The sequence below is a fragment of the Podospora pseudopauciseta genome, chromosome 6 (assembly GCF_035222475.1).
Source record: "Podospora pseudopauciseta strain CBS 411.78 chromosome 6, whole genome shotgun sequence".
In the NCBI taxonomy this organism is placed as follows: Eukaryota; Fungi; Ascomycota; class Sordariomycetes; order Sordariales; family Podosporaceae; genus Podospora; species Podospora pseudopauciseta.
In genome coordinates this window covers 1,800,960-1,822,105 of record NC_085895.1, presented here as the reverse complement: position 1 = coordinate 1,822,105, position 21,146 = coordinate 1,800,960, and the positions used below count along the sequence as shown (strand labels likewise).

The following is a 21,146-nucleotide window of genomic DNA, read 5'->3' as shown; positions in this document are numbered from 1 at the left end:
GCTAATCAAGTAGTGCTGCTCGCCCATGCCGGCTGAGAAACCCATTAAAAAAACGTCCTAGAATAAAAGAAGACTCAAGAAAGATAGAAAGAAACACCCCCCCCCCTCCCCACACCCATCTTTCCCTCAGACTCAAAGCAGGGGCCGGCTTATATACAAACTCCTCATAACAGTCCTCCCCCCTTTTCTGGGGGGCTCTGTAGGATCAAGTAAAAAAAATAAAAATCAATAGCAACAACAACACTACTTCAAACACCCTTCCTTCCCTTGTCGCTAAATAAGAACAAACCCACCACCACCTCTCCCTTTTCCCCTCTCACCACCCACCCACTCAAGCCTCTCCAAAAATAACATGACTATTCTCAATCAAAAACTGCACCGCCAAATTCTTGACATGCATGTCCGTCATCTCCTTCTCCAGACTGTGATCCCTCATAATCGTCGGCGCAAACACCACGGCCAAGTTCTTGGGGGACATCTACACATTCTCCGTCAGCCACCACATTCAAGCAAACAAACCAAGAATAATCACATACCAAATTCTCCCTCTCCCTACTGGCCACCCTAGCAAGATGAAACATCAAAAACTCCAGACAGTCTCGATGCTTTGGCGGCAGCGTATTAATCGTCCTCCTCATGTGCGCGCACCTCTCGCTCTCGTCTTGGATTGCTTTTCCCACTGTCAGCATTTACCTCTCCCTGTAAGGGGCCCAAGAAAAAACTTACTGTTGCTCTCCAAAATCCTCTCATAAACATCAAACGTCAACAGCGGCGTCGGCAACTTCCGGAAATACTGCTTCAGCACGCTCGTCACAGCCGTAATGTCCAAGTCGGGATCCGATATGTCAAAGTCCCCATTCTTGTCAAACCCTTCCTGTATCATCTTGACCTGCGAGTTGCCACCCGTTTTCCGGTAGATACCCTCAATGTCCATGCCCCGCAGCTCCACCTCCTCAATGCAGCGCGTGACGACGTTGGGTATCTGACGGCGTTCATAATCCGCCCTCTCGACCAGTTCCGATCCGAACAACGTGCTTGGTGCTTCGGCTGCTGCCGGTGCTGGGACATTGTTCATGGACTGGGACTTGGTCATCGCCTGCTGTTGCTGCTTCTTGCCAAAGAAGCCAAAACCTTGACGCTGGTCGGTGTTGACTCTGTTCACGCCCATAGGTGGCGGTGGAGGCGGGATCGTGGTGACTGGTGACTCGACCTGAGCGACCGTCATGTTGTACGGGATGCCAATGCTGTCGCTGTTCAGCGTCTGAGGGGCGCCAATGCGAGGATTGCCTTCTTGTGCCTGGAAGGCACCTGCCGCACGGTTGATGCCCTTCGTGATGTTGTGCGCAACCTTGCTTGACCCCTTTTTCCAATTGAACTTTTTGACTTGACCCTTGCGAATATTCACCACTGTTGGGCCCTCAAGGATGGGCTCCTCAACATCAGTGCCCATGAGGGTGGTTCCAGTCTGCATGCTGGCGGTATCCAAGTTGACCGAGGACGAGCCCTTGGAATGGCTGTAGATGCCAAGACCATTTGGAGGCATCTTGAGATCACCATTATTGATCTGCTGCTTGAACCTCTCTTGGATTTGGTGTGTAAGATCGTTGTTCAGATCAGCCAACTGCGCATTCTTGGACGAAAGTTGCTCAAACTCGAGAAGGGCGCGGTCGCGGTCGGCAATGGCTTGATTCCTTTCCTCGAGCAGGTCATCCCGCTCAGCGTGGAGTTGCTCGATCGCTGCCGTCATGTTTTGCTTGACCTTCTCCAGCTTTTGCACAAAGTCTTTGATGGCAGACTCCTCCAGCTCCCGGGGATCCAGGGGTTCGCTCGTCTTCTTTGCCCGCTCCACATAACCGGCCAAAACCTCAAGCTGCCGGATCATAATCTCTGTCTGGGTATCAAGAACAGACACAGTCTTTCTCTTTTCCACAAGTTTCTTGTTTAAGTTCTTGAGATCCTTCTCGGTGTTGAACTGTCGCTCGAGCTCTGCAACGCGCTGCTCCGAGTTTCTGAGCTGCCGCTTCAGGAACATTGGATCATCATGGGCAGCTCCGGAGAGCGAGATCGGGCTGCTGATGTCGGGAACATGGCCACCGTTCGTTGGGTCTTCAGCAATTGGCGTTCTAGGCCAACGGGGCGAAGTGGTGCCTCGAGTCGTCTCGCTGACGCTCCTGCTGTGACCGACCCTCGCCTGGTGTGTAGCGGTTTCGGCACTATTATGTCGCCCGTGACGAACGGCATTGGACACACGGCGCAGTATAGATGAAGAGCCCTCGTCGGTACCAAGGATTCTAGCCATGTCCTCATCCATGCTGAAGTCGCCACCAGCACTCCACCGCGGCAACTTGGGTGATACCTTCCCTTCCTCATTCACTGAGCTCACAGATCCCCTAGGTGTTCGTTGCCCAGCCTGCGACGGCGGCGGTGGTGGAGCTGCCCGTGGTTGCATGTAGGTGTCGCTTAGTTTTTGTTCGGGAGCCGCTGGACGAACTTGTAGCTCGCCATTCCGAGGCGGTGGCTGTGATACTTCTTTGCGCGCTACCGGCTTGGGCCCAGAAAGATCCGACCTGTTGGACAGTGAATCTATCGATGGCCGGATAGCATCTTCGTCCCTCAACCGGGAGTCCTGAGAAGCTCGGGGAGGCGTAACTCTTTCAGTCAAATTCGAAGGAGACGGCGAGTTGTTGTTCGCAGTGTTTGAAAGCGGTTCCCTTTTTCTGGACGGTGCTGGCGGTGGTCTTGTGGGAGCTGAAGCGTCGATAGAACCACCCGACAAAGAATTACTCCTGGAGTTGACAAGCTTTTTGCTCTTGGGGGCGTCCTGCAGTTTGAACTCATCGTTTGTGGGTGTCCTCCCATTCGAAGGCCTCCTTTCCTCGCCAATTCCTGGCGATGTCTGGGGTTTGCCGTTCCGCTTCGAAAGCTTCCTCGCTGGTCTTTCGTACTGTGGTACTTCATAGTCGGACGACGGTTGTCTGCCCTTTTCTTGGAAAGCGATATGGGGCGTGGATGCTGCGGATTCCGATCTCTTGTCCTGGGATGGACTTGGCTTCGGTGCACTGAAGTAATCTCTCTCCTGTTTCCTCCTGCTCGAGTCGGTAAAAGTATCGGACATGGACTGTGGCGTCAGTGAAGGGGCAGGGCTGGGATCCAGCGCTACCGGGATGAAGAATCCTTCGCCATCTCCAATGTTCATATCGCCAGAAAGAATGGTTGAGTTTCGGTTGTTCCGATAGTTTTGCTGAGGTGGCGCAAGCGATGGCTCTTTCGAAGAGTCTTGGGTTCGTTCGGGAGAAAGCTCGTTCCTCGAAACGCTGCGCGAAGACGACTCGTTGATGCCACCATATGCATTACGAGGACGCGGCGACAGCTCGGTAGGCGTGTCGGAGTCGGGGGTTGCCCTATCGCCCGAGAACGCTATAGGAGGGACGGCGTTTGGCGGCAAGGCGGGCAGGGACTTGTCTGTGATCATGGGCGACGCATCCTTTTCTCGTTGCTTTGCTTGAGCTGCTGCTTTTGATTTCTTGCGTCGTCTTGCCATGAGGGACTCGTGGCAGTTCATGCAAAAGATGCCGTGTGATGTGCGGGCATATCGCAGGTTCTCGATCTTCCTCTTGCAGTTCCTGCAGCGGAAGCAGCTTGCACAAAAAGCCTGGTCTCCGGTTAGGATGGCAAGGTCTTCAATCTTATTATTGCAAGCGCTGCAGCTGTAGGTGCAGTTGTTGCAGATGAGGGAACCATCTCCAAGCAGGAGCAGGTTCGCATCCGAGTCGAGTAGCGTGTTACATGTGTTGCAACGAAAGCAGTCAAGATGCCATCGGTTTCCAGCTGTAGCGCAAAATGTCAGCACCATCCGAGCCCCTTTATAGAGTTGGAACATCATACCCAATTCAAAGGCTTTGCCCTCCTCGAGGATCTGTCATGTATTAGACGTGGCCAAGACTCCGAGCTCAAGGCGGAGGCGAAACCTACCTCTCCGCACCCTTTGCAGGGGAAGACATCCTCCGTCTCCATGGGGCTATCCAGATAGTCATCCATGGCTATGTTATATATGGTTTCTCTTGTTTTGTTGCGTTCTCTCGGTGGTGGCCCGAGGTGATGGAGAATCAAGCATCAAGTACGATCAAGGCAGAGCGGTGGGATGGCAGCCAACAGCACCCGAGTATCGCATAAACAGGATCACTTGTCACAATCCAAAAAACAAATCAAAAAAGAAAGAAGAAAAAAGGAGTATCTGTCCGATCGTGTTTTCTTGCAGCGGCCGAGGCGGGAGTGTGGAGGGGTCAACAAAGGCAAAGGCCGGCCCCTTGTTCGTTCGTGAGTATATATTCGTAGACCGCCGTGAAAGGGTCGTCGAGCGTTGGGAATTATTTGTTGGACGTGAGAATCGATGGTTCGTGCCGGCAGACCAAGGGCACAGTGTCAATGCCGAGGATGGCACCGGCGACAGGCGACAGTCGGTCGGTGGAGAGAAGGATTACTTAGACAAGAACGGACGAGTCCAGAGAGGCTCGGAGAGGGGCGACGACGATGGAAAGATGGGAGCGTCGGGCTGACTTGTCGCTCTCGGCGGAGAAGTGCGGGCACGGAGAGTTGCCAGGTCCTGGACAAGTGCGCCCGTTGCAGGGGAAGTGGAGCAATCGGTAGGTCTGGCAGTTTGCAGATGGGTGCAGGTGAGGTGCAGGACAGCTGAGAAATGGCTGGCTGTGGGACGGCCGCGATGATAGAGAGCGTCTGAGCGAGCAAAAGCGCGGTGAGAGGAGGGAGGTGAGCACGAAGCACAAACTGAACACAATTGTCGCAACCGCCGGCCAGGGCATGCTCCAGCAGCTGGAAATGGGAGAGGGAGAGCTCAAGGAAATGGCAGCAGTTGTGAATGGAAAGTGATGACCCTGTTGAGAACGGGCCAAGCCCAGGGGTTTAGTGGGAGGGTTTAGTGGAGGTCAGGGGGAGCCTACAGGGGTCATATGGGAACCAATTACGTCTTGGCTACAATCCATCCGACTTCACCATATCTAGTACCTATGTCAAGAGCATCTCTCTCTCTCTCTCTCTCTCTCTCTCTCTCTCTCTCTCTCTCTCTCTCTCTCTCTCTCTCTCTCTCTCTCTCTCTCTCTCTCTCTCTCTCTCTCTCTCTCTCAACATGCATATGTATTCATTTCGGCTTTCTGCGTAGCTAATCACTGTTCTTCCATCCTTGCCCCGCCATCTGAGCTTGTTTGTCCAACCCTCACCTCTCGCGACCTCGGCAGAGCAGCCCAAATCCTTTCCGAAAGGTTTTATGTCAGTGGCCAGGCTGTTTTCTCCTCACAGCTTTGGACGAATCGACAGCCATGGTTTACAGCATACAACACCGTACCCGCCGACAATAGGGCCAGGCTGGGGTTGACCGGTGATGAAGACATCTAGTTTACTGGATGTGCTTGATGCCGTGCCACGAGCACGCAGACGTGATGTTGCACACCCGAGTTCCTGGGAGGGCTGACGGACAGCAAGTCCTGGTGCTTTTGTTGCTGGCAACGCTGTTGGCGGCACCGGCAGATGGCCTGCAAGAAGGATATTTGCATATGGGGCCCGAGCCAGCCGCCTTAACTGCAACGCTTCCATGTTCCAGCACTGCGTTCTATTCAGCCACATTTGCTGACCATGTCTAGGTTGCTTGTCCAGTGGGATCAATAGACGACGACAGCGGGGCTGGGCGAACACTATGTTTCCCATCTGATGGACTGTGCCTCTGGCCAGCATTTCCATTGCGATACCACACCGACAAACTAAGAACGAGAATTAAACGTCTGATGGTCGGCGGCTGCTGTCGGCTGGGATCAGCAACGACATACCATCTTGAGATATATGAACAGCAACGCAGGCTTCTTCGGACGTTGCACAACACCCAGCAGACCAATCCGCTCACCACGCTCAACGTCCGGTTCACCTCGCACACACACACCACGTCGTCATCCTTACTTACCGCATCATACAAACATTCGGATACAGCCAATATCGTCTGGCCAAAGATGAAACTGCCGCCCTGGTGTAATTCGCCGAATCAAGGTACCGACACAAAATAGGGCACGGGTTACACATTCGCTGCCGCTTCCACCACGATGCATGTTTCAAGTCGATGAGCGAGCCTCTCATCATAGTAAGAAGGTCCCTGGACGCTCCTTCATATCCTTCCTTTCGGTGTGATCTCCCCATCCATCATAATATCTCGTCGTCGTAGTGTTTTGGCTACAGCTTTCGCACTAGCAACCCTGAAGATCTGCAAACCAGCTCGATATGCGATTGATCTTGAAATCCCACCCCCAGAAACCACCACATCCCGTTGGTTCCTTGGCGTTTCAGAATCTCAACCCCTGTCCCTGCATTGCTTCCCCACTTGAGCAACGAAAAAGGGACAACTTTCACCACCGAGATCAGTCATTCGCATATGATAGAACCATGTAAACACCAAAATAGCGGGACGTTCTATTGTCGATGGTTTGGTCAATTTGCAAGCCTATTTATGTATAACACTATATGCGGAAATTACATGAGACGTGAGCCGTTTGTGAAACATTGACTACCCGTACACCCCGGACCTGGTTCCTGGCCCTTTTTCCCCCGCATTTATTTGCCCAGGGGCATGTAGTAACGCACCTTTGTGGTGATCTTGATACGATCATAGTCTCAACCTCGAGGACGTCGTCTTGTGGGCTACAATGTGAGCATCAGGTACATGCGATATCTACAACATGGGCATGAGATTGCAGGGACGTGAGTGAATTTGGGGATGTGAGGGTGCTGCTACCAGTTACTCATCACTCACCCAATCAACAATTCTGAACCCTCGAGTCGCTGCGACACCTTTCATGGTGCATCAACGAATCACCACAACAACCAGTTGAAGCCACCAAATCTCATGTATGCCCTTCTGTCCCTCAACTTCACTCTATAAATAAGCCCCATACCTCCCTCTAGGCGAGCCATCTTGCCTCACCTGCACAACATGCATACCCGTACACTCCATAATCTCACCATGTCCGTTTCAACCCTCTAGCCGAAAGTTCTCTGCAGATCTATAATTCCGTCAAAATGTGAAGCAAGGGAGGTACCGAACATGTCTGTCAATCAACGATCTTCAGGGTCCATAGCTTTCAGGGTCCATATCTTTCAGGGTCCATATCTTTCAGGGTCCATATCTTTCAGGGTCCATCATCATCACGTAGCATTCTACAACCCCCAGATCCTGATCTTCCCGTCAAAGAATATCTGTGAGTTTTTATAGGGAAGCTTGGATAGTATCATTAACGCACAGAACTTTGGCTCCATACCCGTACCAAGAAAGAACGGATCAAGTCAAAAGGGATGTCATCTTTACAAACACTGGAAAGACAACTTACCAGATCGGTAAGATATACGTACCTACCCATCCATACACTACCCCCAAAGTTGGATCGCTTGGAGGCAATCGTTCCGTTCAATGAGTAGGTTCCTGTTCAGCCCATGAAACTTGTTCTTGACTGGCCATAATTGCTAGCAGTATTCATCACCACAAGGCCTCATCTCTAAACCAACGGTTCTGGCCAGAACCGTGAGTTACAAAGCCCCTCAAATGCCATCGCAATATTATGATGATATAAGGTGCACCATTGCTGGCAAATCTACCCTATTGTTTTCCACGCTCTACCTAATAAATTCCCTTCCGAATCCAATCTCGCATATTCATCTCACTCTCCCCTCACCTCCTCTGCATTCATGAGCAGCTTTACGTAACCTGCCATGACTATCTTCACACGCCCCCCCAAGCCCAAAAACAGCGTCACTTTTTGGTGCAAACAACCGCCCAACACCCGTGGTATCTCATGCATCTAGATAGTAATTTGTCTAATCACAACCCCCTTCTTCCAGTCATGCAAAATGAAGAGAGAGAAAAGTCCATCATGTGCAACCCGATTCATCCTCTGCTTCCACCATAACATCCCATTTATTTGTAACTGTCGGCAACGGGTGTTGGCGGTCTTCTTGATTGTAATGACATACTATATGGCGCCTGTTGAAGTGTTGTTAGCAAGCTGGCACTGCTTGACCAATAGAAGAAGAGAAGCTTACAAGAGCAATTCTTCCGTTAACCACCCTCCACGCCAACTTCTTGACATTCCCATCTGCTGGCACCACCGCCGGCGAGAACTCAATGGCAAACATCTCACGAATGGCATACACCACTCTCTCGGCATACTTGCCATCCCGTTCAACATGAGCACCCCATGGCTCGTCAACAGTCTCTGGCGCGATTTCTGGGTCGCGGTCAAGGCAGTTCCGTACAATAGGCAGCAGGGCGTTCTCGGCTTCCTCAATGGTGAGCTCGGTACCCTCCTTCACAACCAACGGAATGCGGACCTCGAACGGCTCCGAGATCGACATGACGTTGTGCTTGCCGTGGTGGTGGTATCTGAACTCGTACACGCCCTGTGTCCACCAAAGCTTGTCACCCTCGAATACCATCTCGCCTTGTACAAGAGGGCCCTCGACACCTTCCGACTCGACCTTTTCATCATACGAAATAATGCCTTCGTCAGTGGTGGTGTCGTACTGGCCGCGGCACGTGGGGATCCAGCGGCCGAGGGATGGCACTTCAGTGAAATCCCTGTTGCGGTTGTCGGTGACCAAGTAGAGACCAACCCAGTCCTTCTTGCTGTGGTTGGCAGGAGCTGTCCACTTGACACGAATGGGAGCGCCATACTGGAAGACCTTGGTTTTGACATCCTTGGGGACACGAGCATCGGCACTTTCCTTCCGGGTAGCCTTCTCATCAGGAGCAATCAGCTGCTCGCCCTCCACGGAAAGCTTGTAGTGCTTGGGGTCATATCCAGCAAGATCGCGGTCGATACGGTTGATAGAGAGACGGAGGGGCTTGTGGAAGAGAGCGGTGGTGTCCTTGACGAAGTTGGAAGAGCCGGCAGAAAGTCTGGTAAGGGCGGCATCAATGAAGTCCTCAGCAAAGTGCTTGGTCTCATCGAGGACCTTGTCGACACCCTGTTGCCATCTCTTGACAGGGGCGGGAAGGGACTTCTTGACAAACTTGGTAAGACCGGCCTCCTTGCGGAGGTTCTGGCCGTAGATCTTTTGCATGTGAGGCTTCTCGACAAACGAAATGAATCCCAGCATCAAAAGCTGGCTGACAAGCGCCATGACGAAAACAGCCTTGCTCCAGGTAATGAGAGCCAAGCCCCAGAAACCAGCAGCACCAAGCACACGCTCGGGGTTGTTGAGGAAACGGTAGATGGAGTTGTACGTGGGTGGGCGGGGGCTCTCGAAGAAGAAATCACCATAGAACCAGCCAAACTCGCCAAGAGACTCGTAGATGCTAGAGGACGTCCAAAGCTGAAGAGCAATCAGACTGACACCAATCACATGCTTCAGGAGAACAGAACCGTAGCTCCAATCCTCAGGGTAGGTGTACATCTTCCAGCAGGCGGTCAAGAACGAGACGTGGCAGAGAATCATGCTGATGTGGTACAGGCCCTTCCACTGTCTCCAGGCCTCTCCGGTGCTCTCGCCAAATTTGAGGAAGTGCCTGGTATACATCTTCTTTTCGGACTGCTTCTTCAGGATGTAGCCCAAACCAACAGAGTACCAGAGACGCCAGAAGATAGCGTTCACAACAGCCAGAGTCTGGTAAGTGCGGGTGGTGGGAGTGACAACCGTCAAGGCGATGAAGCAGGCAACAATGATGAGAGAGGAAGCGTCGGTCACTCTGAAGAGATCGAAGCTTCCAATCATGTTGTGAACAGGCTGGGGGATATCAGAGTTCCCGTTAAGCTCCTTGGTGACCAAAGCATCGGCCTCGGTCTGGCTGCCAATCTCGGATTCGGCCCGGAGACGTGGGGGTGGCGGGTTGTAGGTCTTTTCGATGTGAGGATTCTCGACAAAGGCTAAGAAGACAAACTGGAGAGCGTGGGCAGCGATAGAGATGAAGAGAACATCGTAGCTAGCAGCCATCATCGAGATGCCGTAGTATCCAGCGTAGCCAATGGAGTACATGGGATGGGGGGCCATCTCGAAGACGCCATCGAAAGTCAGTTCCTGCTCGATCAGATAGAAGAAGTCTAGAAGGCAGTCAGCAAACCAACTGCAACCCTCATTTCCAAGCGCAAGTTCACTTACCGCCCCAGTACCAGGCATAGTCCTTCACCACTCTGTGCGCATCCAGCTTGACCCAAAGGTTGAAGCCAACAAGCGCAATACCCCCGACCCAACGGCCAAGAAGCATGCCCAACCCCTCATCCTCAGGCGTGTGGGCGCAGACAATGGCGAACAGGCAGTACGACACAAAGTCGCACATCAGGATCAGATCGACAATGCGACGGAAAGCAAGCCAGGTGTTGTACTCGATCGGAGCCTCATCCATCTTATAGTCCTTGGGGATCTTAGTCTCGAGCTCCGTCTTGAGGAGGTTGTAAAGCCATGGCCGCGGGTTGGTGGCGGGTTGTTCAAAAGCCCTTAACCGACGAGCCCAGGTGACGAGGAGAGTGTATTTTGACTGAACAGTCAACAGATAGCCGATCCCAGCATTGTATGCAAGTCTCCAGAAGGTAAACGCAAATCCGAGCAGGTACTTGTTATAAGGCGCTGGCACAGCCCAAGCAAGCCAAATATGCAGGGCGAGAACACCGAGGACAATGTAATCGGACAGGTTCTTGGGTTCGCGAGGGTCTAATAATTGGGAGACCATGTCATGGGTCTCGGGCACGACGAAGACTATGGATGGTCGTCATGATTAGCACTTGCATCCTATGTTTTTTTTACAGCTTACAGCACCTTGCAGTAGGGCAGGTTAGGGGAAGAGGGGTCCAGGAGTTGGGCCTCCTGGGAGAGAAAGACTTGGGACGCATACCCGTTCCATCTGGAGTTCGGCCGTATGCCTTTTTCACATGGGCGTCTCGGTGGTCATCGCCCTTGTTCGAGTCGGAGTCGACATCACTAATGGACGGCGAGGGCAAGGGGATCTCAGACTGTTGGGGTTGGTTGTTGCGTTGGCGTGTGGTTTTGAGCCCCGCAGGGTCATCAATGGCAGTAGTTGTGCTCATGACTGATTTCCCTCGGCGTTTGTCGTCGGTGTTGAAGACCGATTTACAAGCAGAGACCAAGGTTGAGCTTTCCTGGCCCCGAGACCATCACCGAGTTTGTGGTGTGAGGGTTGAGATGGGGGTTTGAGGTTATAGGTGAGGAAGAAAGAGGGAGGGGCAAAAAGAGAGCGAGTTCGAAGCAACGGGTTGGTCGTGTGATGGCAAAGACAAACCAAACCGCCCACGTTCCCGCGCCAAGAACAATTTAGGTTTGGGTGTTGCTGTGCCGTGTCTGCACGCGGTGTGGTAGACAGTTTTCTGTTCCAGGCTATGCCGGTGGTATCCCCGAGGGTCTGGCCTATCGGCTTTGTGTTTGGTCTTTTGCTGGGGAACAGGTTTTGCAGTCTGATGTCACAGAAATCCCAGGTTGTCGCCGGCAGTTGCTGTTTTGGAGATGATGGTCTTGGAGATAGATCCGCCCCGTCGCTTCAAAGTCTGGGGTTCCTGCTTTTATTTCACATGCACTTCCCTCTGGCTCTGCTTGAGCTTTGTGGGTTCGCGGGTTTGTAGGGGACCTTTGACGATTCTGTTGGACCAGTCGGCAGCGAGCGGACACTTCAGCGTACCCGCAGATAGGGACGAACGGCTTTTTCCAATTGGTTTATCGTTGGCGATTATCGATACTAGAAAATAAACCCCGGCCCAACGTGGGGTTGAATCTGTTTTGACACCATCTGGCATCTATTTTTTTTGTTTTGTTTCCAACGGTTTCTGGGGACCACCACGGCTTTCTACCCGCTGATGACGGTTCCATATCACGCACCCCTTTCCAGATTTCCGGGTTCTTTTTTCTCTTGGAGGGTGGGTGTGGCAAGGCAGGAACCGGTCGTTTTGACGTTGCACAACTTCTGCTAATTCCATCCTCGTTGGCCTGATGAGGGCTGCAAGTACCGGGTTGTGAGGTGCCATTGATTTGATTGGATTCTCATGCTCTGCCAGTGTTACACCTGGCGGCACCCGGCGGGCAGCTGAAACTGACGACGGCGAGGTTAACCGCCAGGGGTCAGCATGAAGAACCGCATGAATTCGATCCCTCTAGGGTTTCCTTGGGCGTTCATGATGGGATGAACTATCGGAGAATTGACAGACGTGTCTAGCGTTGTGTGGATAGCAGGGTCGTTTTCGGTGTCACCGCGATGTCAGGGGCACGACATATGTGGTGGACAATGAAGATATAAATCAAGCGCCACGGTGTTTCCCATCAGCCTTTTGGTCCCTCCTTGCTTCTTCTGTTCCAAGTGATCATATAAATCAACACATAGTTCGCAGATCATCCTGCTCTCATTGCTCCGTCCAACCAGGTTGCCATCATTCCTGGAACCTACTCGACTTGCACCAGCACCTCACATCGCCACCACCATGTTCCGCAGACGCCAACCACCCCCCTCAACAATAAACCCCATCCCCCCCTCCTCCCTCCCCTCCCGTTCCCCTTCTCCCTCCCTCCCCCTTCCTCACCCCCCAATCCCGCTCCCCCTCCCCCTCCCAAACCCCAAACTACCAATCCAAACCCCTCCCCTCCCCTCCCCGCCGGCATCCCCTCCACCCTCCCCCATCTCCCCCTCAACATCCCCAAAACCCGTCAACGCCCCGGGACAGCCGGAACCTCCGGCACTGAGGCCGCCCTAGCCCTCCAAACCCGCCAGATCTCCGCCCAACTCAAACAAGCCTCCCGCACCGAAAAAGCCTACCGCACCCGCAAACGAGCAGCCGCCGCCCGCGCCAACTACGCCGAGTCAAAAGACCATCTCAGACAAGCCTGGCTTCATTTCGCTCTTGGGATCCGACTCATGTTAGGTGTTGTAAAGTCATCCGCCTACGTGGCCAAAGAAAAGAAATTCAAGTGGCAGGCTGGCAGAGAGGAGAAAAAAGCTGCAAAGGAGCAAGAAAAACAGAGGAAGCTGGAAGAGAGAACAGAAAAAGAGGGGAGGGTAGAAAGGAGTCCAGTCGACAGCGACCGCTTGGACAGGGCGCGCACAGCAGAGGGTGACGACCAGGGATACAGGCAAGAGGAAGACGTCATCAGTGACAACGAGGTCGAGATTGGTGACGGGGAAAAGCAGACAGAGGTGATGGTGGAAAAGGAGCTCCCTACGCCAAAGGAGGAGGACACGATTGATGAGGAGAGGGTTCAGACGAAGCGGTGGAAGGGGAAGGGACGGGCAAAGGGGAAGGGGAGGCAGTAAAGCCCTGGATAGAACAGGATTCATCATTCGAGATGGACCGGCGACACATTGCACAACACTCTCTTCTATTTATTTCCCTTTGCTTACATACACCACACTTGCAACTCCGCAGAGAAGCGGCAGACATTCACTGCTATTTCCTTGACACCCCTATCAACATTACACAATTAATGACGGATGAGACACGAACAAGAACCAGCAAAAGCGGGCACCGCAAGGAACAAAGTAAGACGGAGACCTATTACTAGGTTGTTTGGAGGCAGCGAATGATACCTGCATGGGAGTCTAAACGGGGGCTATGAATGCTGTATGAAAGGTGCTTCTTGTTGGTGCTCAAAAGCTGGTCTCTTTGTGTCTTTGCCAGACACCCGTTGAGACAATGAAGGCACAGAAGATGAAATTGCCTGCCCGTTCAAGATGGAGACCTGATAGTCATAATGGAAGACACATCTGATACCCACGATCGATGTACACACCACACTGCATTTCCCTCCTGTGCTTTCAAGTAAACCTAACGCTTGATGAATTCACAAAAGGCTTTTAGCATAACAAAACATCAATTATGCCCATAGGACAGATCCTCAGTCTATTTTCCCCATGCTACCAAGCCCATCTCAGAGTAAACCCCCTCTTACACCCTCCCAAAAGTTGATACCAGTTGGCTAACCACTTTACGCAGCCTTCTTCGCAAACTCGACTCTGAGAATCAAGTGCCTGAAACCGAAACCGTCCATCTTGGCACAAGCCTTAACAGCGTCACCACGGTCCGCGAAACTGATGAAGGCAAAGCCCTTGGCCAGACCAGTGTCGCGATCTTTGGCCAAGAAGACGCGAGTAACCCGACCGAAGCGCTCGAACATATCGCGCAGCTCGTTCTCTTCCGCCATCTCGGAGACCTATCATTGCCTGTATCAGCAGATACTCCGCTTCTGGTTTCCCACGTTAACAGTAAACTTACGTTGGTAACTCTGAGTGTGGCCAAGTCGTCCCTCTCGCCATACTTCCCACCCATTCTCTCGCCCGCTCCCGCCCCGGCAGCACCCCCAGCACCACGCAACGCAGGCGGTACATAGCTTCCCTTCTTCCCCGCCCCGGGCGCCCCAGCACCCCCAGGACCGGCCCCCCCAGCCCCAGCATCGTCTCCCATCCCAGCCGCCACATCCGCGCCAGCAGCCTCGCCGATAGGGGCCATCGTATCTTTGTAGGGACATCTCGCCGTGAAATGCTCTCCGTTGCAAATACGACACTACCGAGCAAATTAGTCTCGCAAAATTCATAATCATGAGCTCGTCTGACGTTTCTTGAAGTGGAAAGACTACTTCCAGGCATCTCCTGCTCGCCATTGCAAATGTCGATATGTTCCCCTCTCTCCCCTTGACATGATCATCAAACTTATCCATCGATGCCAAGAAAAAGGGAGACGAGGAAAGCAGCATCCACAAGTGCCTGAAGAAAGGGGAGAAGGGGAAAGGGGAAAGGGAAGGGGGTGGGAGGTAACTGGCTTCCACCAGTCCTTGAAAAAGGGGGAGAAAGGGGTAAACACCGCCATCCACCAGTTCCTGTGTTCAGTCCCAACAGGAAGAAGCTCCGTCACGCCAGCCAGCGAGGCGACTCGACTCTGAACAGACTTAACCACAGCCACTCATCGCGAAGATCGATAAGAGCTCATGGCCAAGTTAACCAATCACCTCAACCAGCTGGCAAACAGTAGTCACTCCCAACCCGCCGGACACTCGCGCTGACGCCCCCCTCCCTGCTCTCCCCCCAAAAACACCACAAAATCATCACCACCCATTCACATACCTTAACCTTCTTATCCTTCAACTTATCCTTCATAGCCTGCGCATTCGGATCCTTGCTCTCATCCTTCGCATCCTTCTTCCAATTGATACTCGGCCGGAAGATGATATTCTCCCCCACGCTCGTCGTGTCGGGCGCCGGCCCGGCCCCGTCCTTGGCCGACTGCCCAAACTTGGCCCAGGCCTTGCGCTCGGCAACGCGCGGGTTGACGACCTCGCGGTGGGTGATGTAGCGAATGCGGCGGGTCGTCTTGACTTTTTGGTTCTGGTCGTTGTAGCGATACTCGATGATGGTGGTGGAGCCGTCCTTGTTTTGGATTTTCTGGGGGGGGGGGAGGTCGGCGGTGGTGAGCTCGTCGAGGTCGTCGTCGTCGGCCCAGTCGTGCCTGGTTGGTGGTGGGAATTAGTAAAGACCCTAGGGGAAAGGGCACACAAGTGGTGGGTGTAGTAGTTGTGGGGTGTGGTAAGACTCACTTAGCTTGCGCGGCCATTTTGACTGATTTTGCGATCTGCTGGAAGAGGGAGATCGGAAGTGTGATAAATTCGAGAAAAAGTTGGTCGTCCCAGGTCGGTTTCGCCGGTTGCACGCGTTGTTTTCGTGGTGGTGGACGGTTGACAAGTGGTGGGGTGTGGAAGGACAGGAAGGTTCGCTTGACCAAATTTTTGGGATATTCAAAAGTGTGGGGCTGAAAATTGGACAGGAAATCGCCGCCCCTCACTTCAGCGAGTTGTGGTTTTTGCAACGGTGACCTCAACGTTGTTGTGGCTTTGGTGCAGTTTTTCAGATGAAGAGAAAATAGGCAGTCACCTGTTTTTGATGCCTCCATTTTTTTTTATATAAAAAGGCTTTTACTGGCAGGTCGATTTCAACACACCGACTTCATCTGCCCTCGCCCAACCCTACACCGTAACTCAACCGTCAACCCTAACACCTTCAAATCAACTAATCCCTCCCCCAAAGCTGCATCTGTCACCACGGTCATCACACAAAGACACCCCGTTAGGATTGTTCTCAACATTTGTATTCAATTCATTTAATCTCCCCTACCCATTCCTCCCAAACTCCTACCGCTAACTAACCATGCCCGCTACGAAAGCCACAGAATACCCTAACCCTCAAACCAACCAAGAAGTAATATATATATATTTATAATAGAAAATGTCGTCAGACGTCGTGTTCTTCTCTGCTTTCTTCGGGTATAAAATCCTTGATGAATCCTTTCCATATTTCTGATCATCATATACCTTCCCCCCTCCCCCTCCCCCTCCATCCTTTTGATGATTAACCTTCCTTTGAAAATGGCAGATCAACTGCCCTATAGAAGTGAATGAGATAAAATCTGGGGATTATATGAACCCCGGCGGTGCGGCCGCCACATAACTACTCCTGCCACCCCCAGTGGATGTCCTTTTAGGGATTGGCGGCAAAGCCCTCGTTGGTGGTGGTGCTGGTGGTGGTCCCTCTGCAAGCATGGACATACTCCTGCTCGAGTTCAGGAACTGCGGGCTAACGAGGGAGTCGATTCTCAAATGTTGTGATGATCTCGCAATTGATTTGAGTGGGCGTTGGGAGAGGTATCTCGGGCTTAGTGGCAGTGAGGTTCCTGCTTGGGCGAAGCTCGATCTTCTAGCCTGAGGCTCAAGGGTTTCGGATAGTCTGCTTAACCCTCCCCCGTATGTGCCCAACGAGGAGGATGATCGAGGTCCCTCGCAGAGATGGGCTGTGAGGTGGGATTGTGAAGAGATGAGACTGCTCTCATCCTCGATGATGTCTGAACAAGCGGAGGGACGTCGAGGTCGTGGCGGTGGGTTCAGCTTGGACTTTGGTGGGCTGTTCTCGATTGATGGATATGATGAGGGCTGGACAGGGGAGTTGAGCTCTTCGTCTGACTTGTCGCTTTCGATCCACAAATGTGATGGTGGAGAGGTCGATAGAGCTTCTGGTGTGCTCGATAATGTGCTCTGGGCGCTGTTCTTCCTTGCGTGGCTCATTGGCGAGGATGCTGGCGAGGGTTGATCGAGAACCAGGGACAGCGGACGGGAGTTGATAGACAAGGCAGACGGAGGTGGCCTTCGCGAGCCAAATCGAGATGGCAATGTTGAGAAAGAACCAGGGGTGAAATCAACCCCTTTTACCGGAAATCGCTTGCTAATGCCTTGGGGAATGCTGAAATTAGACACTGGGTGCGAGCCAGGCAAAAACGGAGGCACCATTTCAGTCGACCGAGGACGAAGAGTCTGTGCTGTTGAAAGATGCATCTCGAGCACATGGTTCCCTGCCTGAAGCGACTGTCTCCGGTCGTTGATCGCCGCAGCATTGGGTCTCATCTTTGGCAACCAGTGCTCGTCCAGGGGCGGCATGTCCGGTGTCATGGACTCGTGTTCCGCAAAGGTGTCCCGAATAGGAGAGCAAGCAGGCGATGAACCAGCAGATGTGATCATGGTTCGCTGGCCCGATGAGACATAAGAAAACCGATTCGTGCTATCCCTGAGCGCATCCAGTTGCCGCCCGTCATGAGAAATAACACTCGCCGAGGACGTATCGTCAAATGACTGCTCGCGTACATCCTCGTCCGCAGCATCGAGTTGGATATCCGGGTTCAAGGAGCTATGGTCCCAGATCCGTGAAAAGCGCTCTGGGTCTCTGACGACCAACGTCCGCTGACTTGTCTGGCTTTTCAGCTGCGAGTCTTCATCAGCCGTCTTTGGTTTGCCAGTCTCAGACAAAACCTTCCTGCCACCCAGTGCCTCAATTTCACGCCTTAATACTGCAATCCAGGCATCCATTTCCTCAGCACTCTCGAACACCATCAGGAAATGCGGAGAACGGCCCCTCTCTTGCCCCATGAAGGGCAGGCGTGCCAGCAAGGAAGAGCCATGGGAGCTCGGAACACGATCCGACTCGGCTACTGCTGATATTTGTAGGACCCAATGCCGTCCCGGGATGGCATCACTGGCAAATGCCGCCGAGTCCTTCCCCAAGTGAAGGATCTTTTCCGGCAGTCGGTCGTACGATCCCTCACCTGAATACTGAAGCAGGTACCCGGCCGTAACCAAAACAAACATCTTTGTTGTCCACTTGAACTCCCCCCGAAGTCCCGACGTATTCCTCCGATGTCTCCTCTTCGGTTTCTCTGTCTTCTCGCCAATGGCCTCGTCAAACTTCTCAGCTACTGGTGTCGCCGGATTTGAGCCGCCTCCAATGGAGAAGCTGGTCTTGTTGTTGAGTCGTAGTACGGATTCGGTAGAGGCGGTGCATGCTGGTAGATGGGCGTGTTTGATCGCTTGGGGGTAAGCTTGAAACAATGGCGGTGGGCTCCATGGCACAATCCCTTGTGACGATGGTTGCCCTCCTGTTGATTTCTCATGTTTGAGATTCTGCCCTGCTTGTGAAGCAAGTGTGCTCTCAGAGCGCTGATGATGAACCTGATAGGGCCAGTTCGTTAGTGAGGCGCGTATCCCGCTACTCCGTTGCGCCTCTCGTGGCGAGGCCGGTGCCGCCGTTACCGATGTGCTCTTGTTCCGGCCGAATATACTCCTCAATCCCAGCCTTGACTCTCTCCGGCGTAGCTTGTCGTCGTCACGCAGCGGTATCTTTCCCGCCTCCGCATTCCAATCCCCCAGTGGCGGCGGTCGTGACCTCCTCCCTAACGAATTCTGCAACGCTTCAAGCCCGGCTGCAGTAGGTGCAGGATCCCCTTGTTGCCCCGTCATGCCTCTTGTCGTCTACTCAGATCTGGCCAATGGGCTGGAATGCTGCTATGGATCTGGCGCCCGCTTTGTCGTCGAGATGATTGGTGATCGCAATACATGGGAAGATAGACCGCCAGTCGTCGAGTTTTGTAAACAAATCCCTTCCTGGTCAAGTCGCAATCCAAAACAAAACAATGAAAGGAAGGGATAAAATCCTGCAAGTGTCGAACGCGTGAGCCGACAGATGGTCGAGGCTCGAATAAGGAAGGAGGAGCAACAAAATAAGGCAGGGCGCGCGTGTTCCCCAAAGCTCCGAGCTGCAGACGGGACAGGTGGTCCCGAGGTCGCAACGAGAGTGGTCGAACCAGAGATTATCACAACAGCTTTGCCGAATATACGTCAGAGCTCAAACTGTGCCGCGTTCAAGTTTTTGGCCCAATGCACTGGACGGGTTGTATATATTGATGAGTGAGATGAGATGGAGGTGGAGGGGAGGGGGGGGAACTGAATAAACGAGGGAAACCCACGGAGGGGAGGGGGGAAGGGGTCTCACAGCCAGGGGGGTGGGAAGAACGTTTTCATATATAAACGACATGTGGAAATGTGGAATGGATGGACATGACGCCCGGGGAGGGGGATGATCGGGGGAAAGCGAAAGCGGGAACACAGACAGCGACAGCCCTGCAAAGACTTGGATGGGACTGGATGGGACTGGGGGGGGGGTCGGCAGGGCCTGGTCTCGAGTCACTTGATGCGCCAGCCGTGTTTCCTGTTTTCCTCTTCGCTGGGAAAGCTGGCGCTTGAGGCTCGGCTTCACATCGGACAGGAACCTCATCCAAGTAAGACACAGCCGTGTAACTATGTCTCGTGCGCTCGATTTTGAGCGCTTTCAGTTGTTTCTGTGGTGGGCTCGTCGGCTGCCGGGAGTGGTGATGTTTGGGCGCCTACCCAATCTACCTAGGTGGTAGCGCAGCGGCGGCAGCGCTATCCCAATTCCCAAAGGACTGGCAAAGACTCCGAGCGTGTCTTATTTTTTTTATTTTTTTGCTTCTTGCTGACCACCACCACCTATCAGCATCTCTGGGACATGCGTCAAGCTGCGTGTGATGAAAGAAGCAAATTGTGAGGTTTCGTTGCGGGAGTCCATCCCTGCTGAAGTCGAGGGCTGGTCGAATTGGAGCCAAACCCGCGAGGGGCCCTCCCATGTCCGTCGTGGTTCTCAATTTAGGGGTGCGCGGTTCCGAACCAAACTCAAAAATCCGCAGGGACCAGGATCCACACGTCTTTTTTCCCAACTGCCCTATGAGAGGCCACAGCACGAACTGTCATCACAAACTGATGAATGAGAGATCCTGGGAGGTGGGGGATCAATTGATATCAACAGACTAGAAGCATCACGACTTCCTAAACAATGAAAACCCTCACCTCACAAAACAACCAAAAATCATGACGTTCCTCTGCATACTCCGTTCCGGACCAAGCTCGGCACCTCTTCAGGGAGCCGGTCCTAGAAATCCCAGCCCCCCAACAAACCAGATCGATCCAAGCTTCGGCCGGCCCATTCCCGCTCCGCTATGTGGGGTCCAAAAGTGGGCTCGGCTTCCCAAGTCTGAGACGTCCTTCAGCCTTGAGACTGCCGGCGCCATCATCGTCGTGGAGCTTCAAGGGGCCCTTCAAGGATGTCTTTGAAACATACCTTTTCCACACCTCCAAATTCACCTTGCCCCCTTCGAATATATCCGATGATGATGATGATGACTTCTTCCAATATTGAAATCGTATCCCGGCCGCCCGCATATATAATTATGCATCTTTGCGTTCCTCTATTGACTTCTTGGCGTCGTAAAAGAACAGCATTGGAAGCTGGGAATATGCAACTCGCCTTTTTATTCCATTGCGTACATACGCTCTCTCAGCTTCCTTTTCGAACCACACCGTCGTCACACGAGCCCTTTGAATATTGACTTCACATGCTCGCACAGCATCTCCTAGTATTGTAGAACAAGGCCTCCTGTTATCTCCCCCTCCTTTCATTTTTCCTTGGTCTGATCAGTCGGTCGTCTCCGCGTCATTGTGAACATCGTCTCAGATCATCCTTCAACATCCACTTCAACATCCACTTCAACATCCAACCTACAACACAAACACCCTTTTCGAAATAACCTCACCTCTAGTTTGTCTTTCCCCTGGATCTGTCCTTCCCACCTCAACCACCCCTCTCTGCTGTCCCACCACTCACCGACATTGCGTGGCCCGTCAAACCCACCACAACATAAAATACCCAGCTCCCAAACTCTAACACAACATCTCACAAACCAACCCTCCCTCTGTTCCCTTACCCCCCACGTTTGCCAGTTCCA

At 52.9% G+C, this 21,146-nt stretch overlaps 5 protein-coding genes across 5 annotated transcripts; 1 reads left to right on the top strand and 4 right to left on the bottom strand.

Moving 5' to 3' along the window:
- Positions 1-115: 115 nt before the first annotated feature.
- RGA2 (Rho-type gtpase-activating protein) lies at positions 116-4,876 on the bottom strand. Its single transcript, XM_062914096.1, has 4 exons — positions 3,973-4,876; positions 727-3,916; positions 537-670; positions 116-478 (listed from the first exon to the last, which is right to left on the bottom strand). Exons 1-4 carry the CDS (start codon positions 4,036-4,038, stop codon positions 332-334), a joined length of 3,537 nt encoding a protein of 1,178 aa, XP_062762831.1. The 5' UTR covers positions 4,039-4,876; the 3' UTR covers positions 116-331.
- Positions 4,877-7,560: 2,684 nt separating this feature from the next.
- Positions 7,561-11,887, bottom strand: CHO2 (phosphatidylethanolamine N-methyltransferase). The gene is made up of 4 exons (XM_062914097.1): positions 10,877-11,887; positions 10,147-10,740; positions 8,092-10,088; positions 7,561-8,032 (listed from the first exon to the last, which is right to left on the bottom strand). Exons 1-4 carry the CDS (start codon positions 11,067-11,069, stop codon positions 7,967-7,969), a joined length of 2,850 nt encoding a protein of 949 aa, XP_062762830.1. The 5' UTR covers positions 11,070-11,887; the 3' UTR covers positions 7,561-7,966.
- Positions 11,888-12,467: 580 nt separating this feature from the next.
- QC763_602605 (uncharacterized protein) lies at positions 12,468-13,294 on the top strand (the record flags this gene model as incomplete). The annotated part of the gene is made up of 2 exons (XM_062914098.1): positions 12,468-12,534; positions 12,708-13,294. The coding sequence occupies 2 exons, from the start codon at positions 12,468-12,470 to the stop codon at positions 13,292-13,294; spliced, it is 654 nt and encodes a 217-aa protein (XP_062762829.1).
- A 491-nt stretch (positions 13,295-13,785) lies between these two features.
- Positions 13,786-15,993, bottom strand: TIF35 (translation initiation factor eIF3 subunit g). Its single transcript, XM_062914099.1, has 4 exons — positions 15,568-15,993; positions 15,098-15,479; positions 14,253-14,540; positions 13,786-14,190 (listed from the first exon to the last, which is right to left on the bottom strand). The coding sequence occupies exons 1-4, from the start codon at positions 15,918-15,920 to the stop codon at positions 13,966-13,968; spliced, it is 1,248 nt and encodes a 415-aa protein (XP_062762828.1). The 5' UTR covers positions 15,921-15,993; the 3' UTR covers positions 13,786-13,965.
- A 447-nt stretch (positions 15,994-16,440) lies between these two features.
- On the bottom strand, positions 16,441-18,807 carry QC763_602620 (uncharacterized protein; the record flags this gene model as incomplete). Its single annotated transcript, XM_062914100.1, has 1 exon — positions 16,441-18,807. The coding sequence occupies one exon, from the start codon at positions 18,805-18,807 to the stop codon at positions 16,441-16,443; it is 2,367 nt and encodes a 788-aa protein (XP_062762827.1).
- Positions 18,808-21,146: the final 2,339 nt, after the last annotated feature.

What these genes read in the sequence shown, in the direction of transcription:
- RGA2 (XM_062914096.1), bottom strand. Translation starts at nt 4,038, where the DNA reads ATGGATGACTATCTGGATAGCCCCATGGAGACGGAGGATGTCTTCCCC. An exon ending in CCTGCAAAGGGTGCGGAGAG is followed by an intron (nt 3,917 to 3,972) that starts GTAGGTTTCGCC and finishes AATACATGACAG; the next exon opens with ATCCTCGAGGAGGGCAAAGC. An exon ending in GTAGGGAGAGGGAGAATTTG is followed by an intron (nt 479 to 536) that starts GTATGTGATTAT and finishes GAGAATGTGTAG; the next exon opens with ATGTCCCCCAAGAACTTGGC.
- TIF35 (XM_062914099.1), bottom strand. Translation starts at nt 15,920, where the DNA reads ATGGAGGCATCAAAAACAGGTGACTGCCTATTTTCTCTTCATCTGAAA. An exon ending in TGAAGGATAAGAAGGTTAAG is followed by an intron (nt 14,541 to 15,097) that starts GTATGTGAATGG and finishes TTTGCTCGGTAG; the next exon opens with TGTCGTATTTGCAACGGAGA. An exon ending in CCACACTCAGAGTTACCAAC is followed by an intron (nt 14,191 to 14,252) that starts GTAAGTTTACTG and finishes AGGCAATGATAG; the next exon opens with GTCTCCGAGATGGCGGAAGA.
- CHO2 (XM_062914097.1), bottom strand. Translation starts at nt 11,069, where the DNA reads ATGAGCACAACTACTGCCATTGATGACCCTGCGGGGCTCAAAACCACA. An exon ending in CCGAACTCCAGATGGAACGG is followed by an intron (nt 10,741 to 10,876) that starts GTATGCGTCCCA and finishes GACCATCCATAG; the next exon opens with TCTTCGTCGTGCCCGAGACC. An exon ending in TTAACGGAAGAATTGCTCTT is followed by an intron (nt 8,033 to 8,091) that starts GTAAGCTTCTCT and finishes ACACTTCAACAG; the next exon opens with GCGCCATATAGTATGTCATT.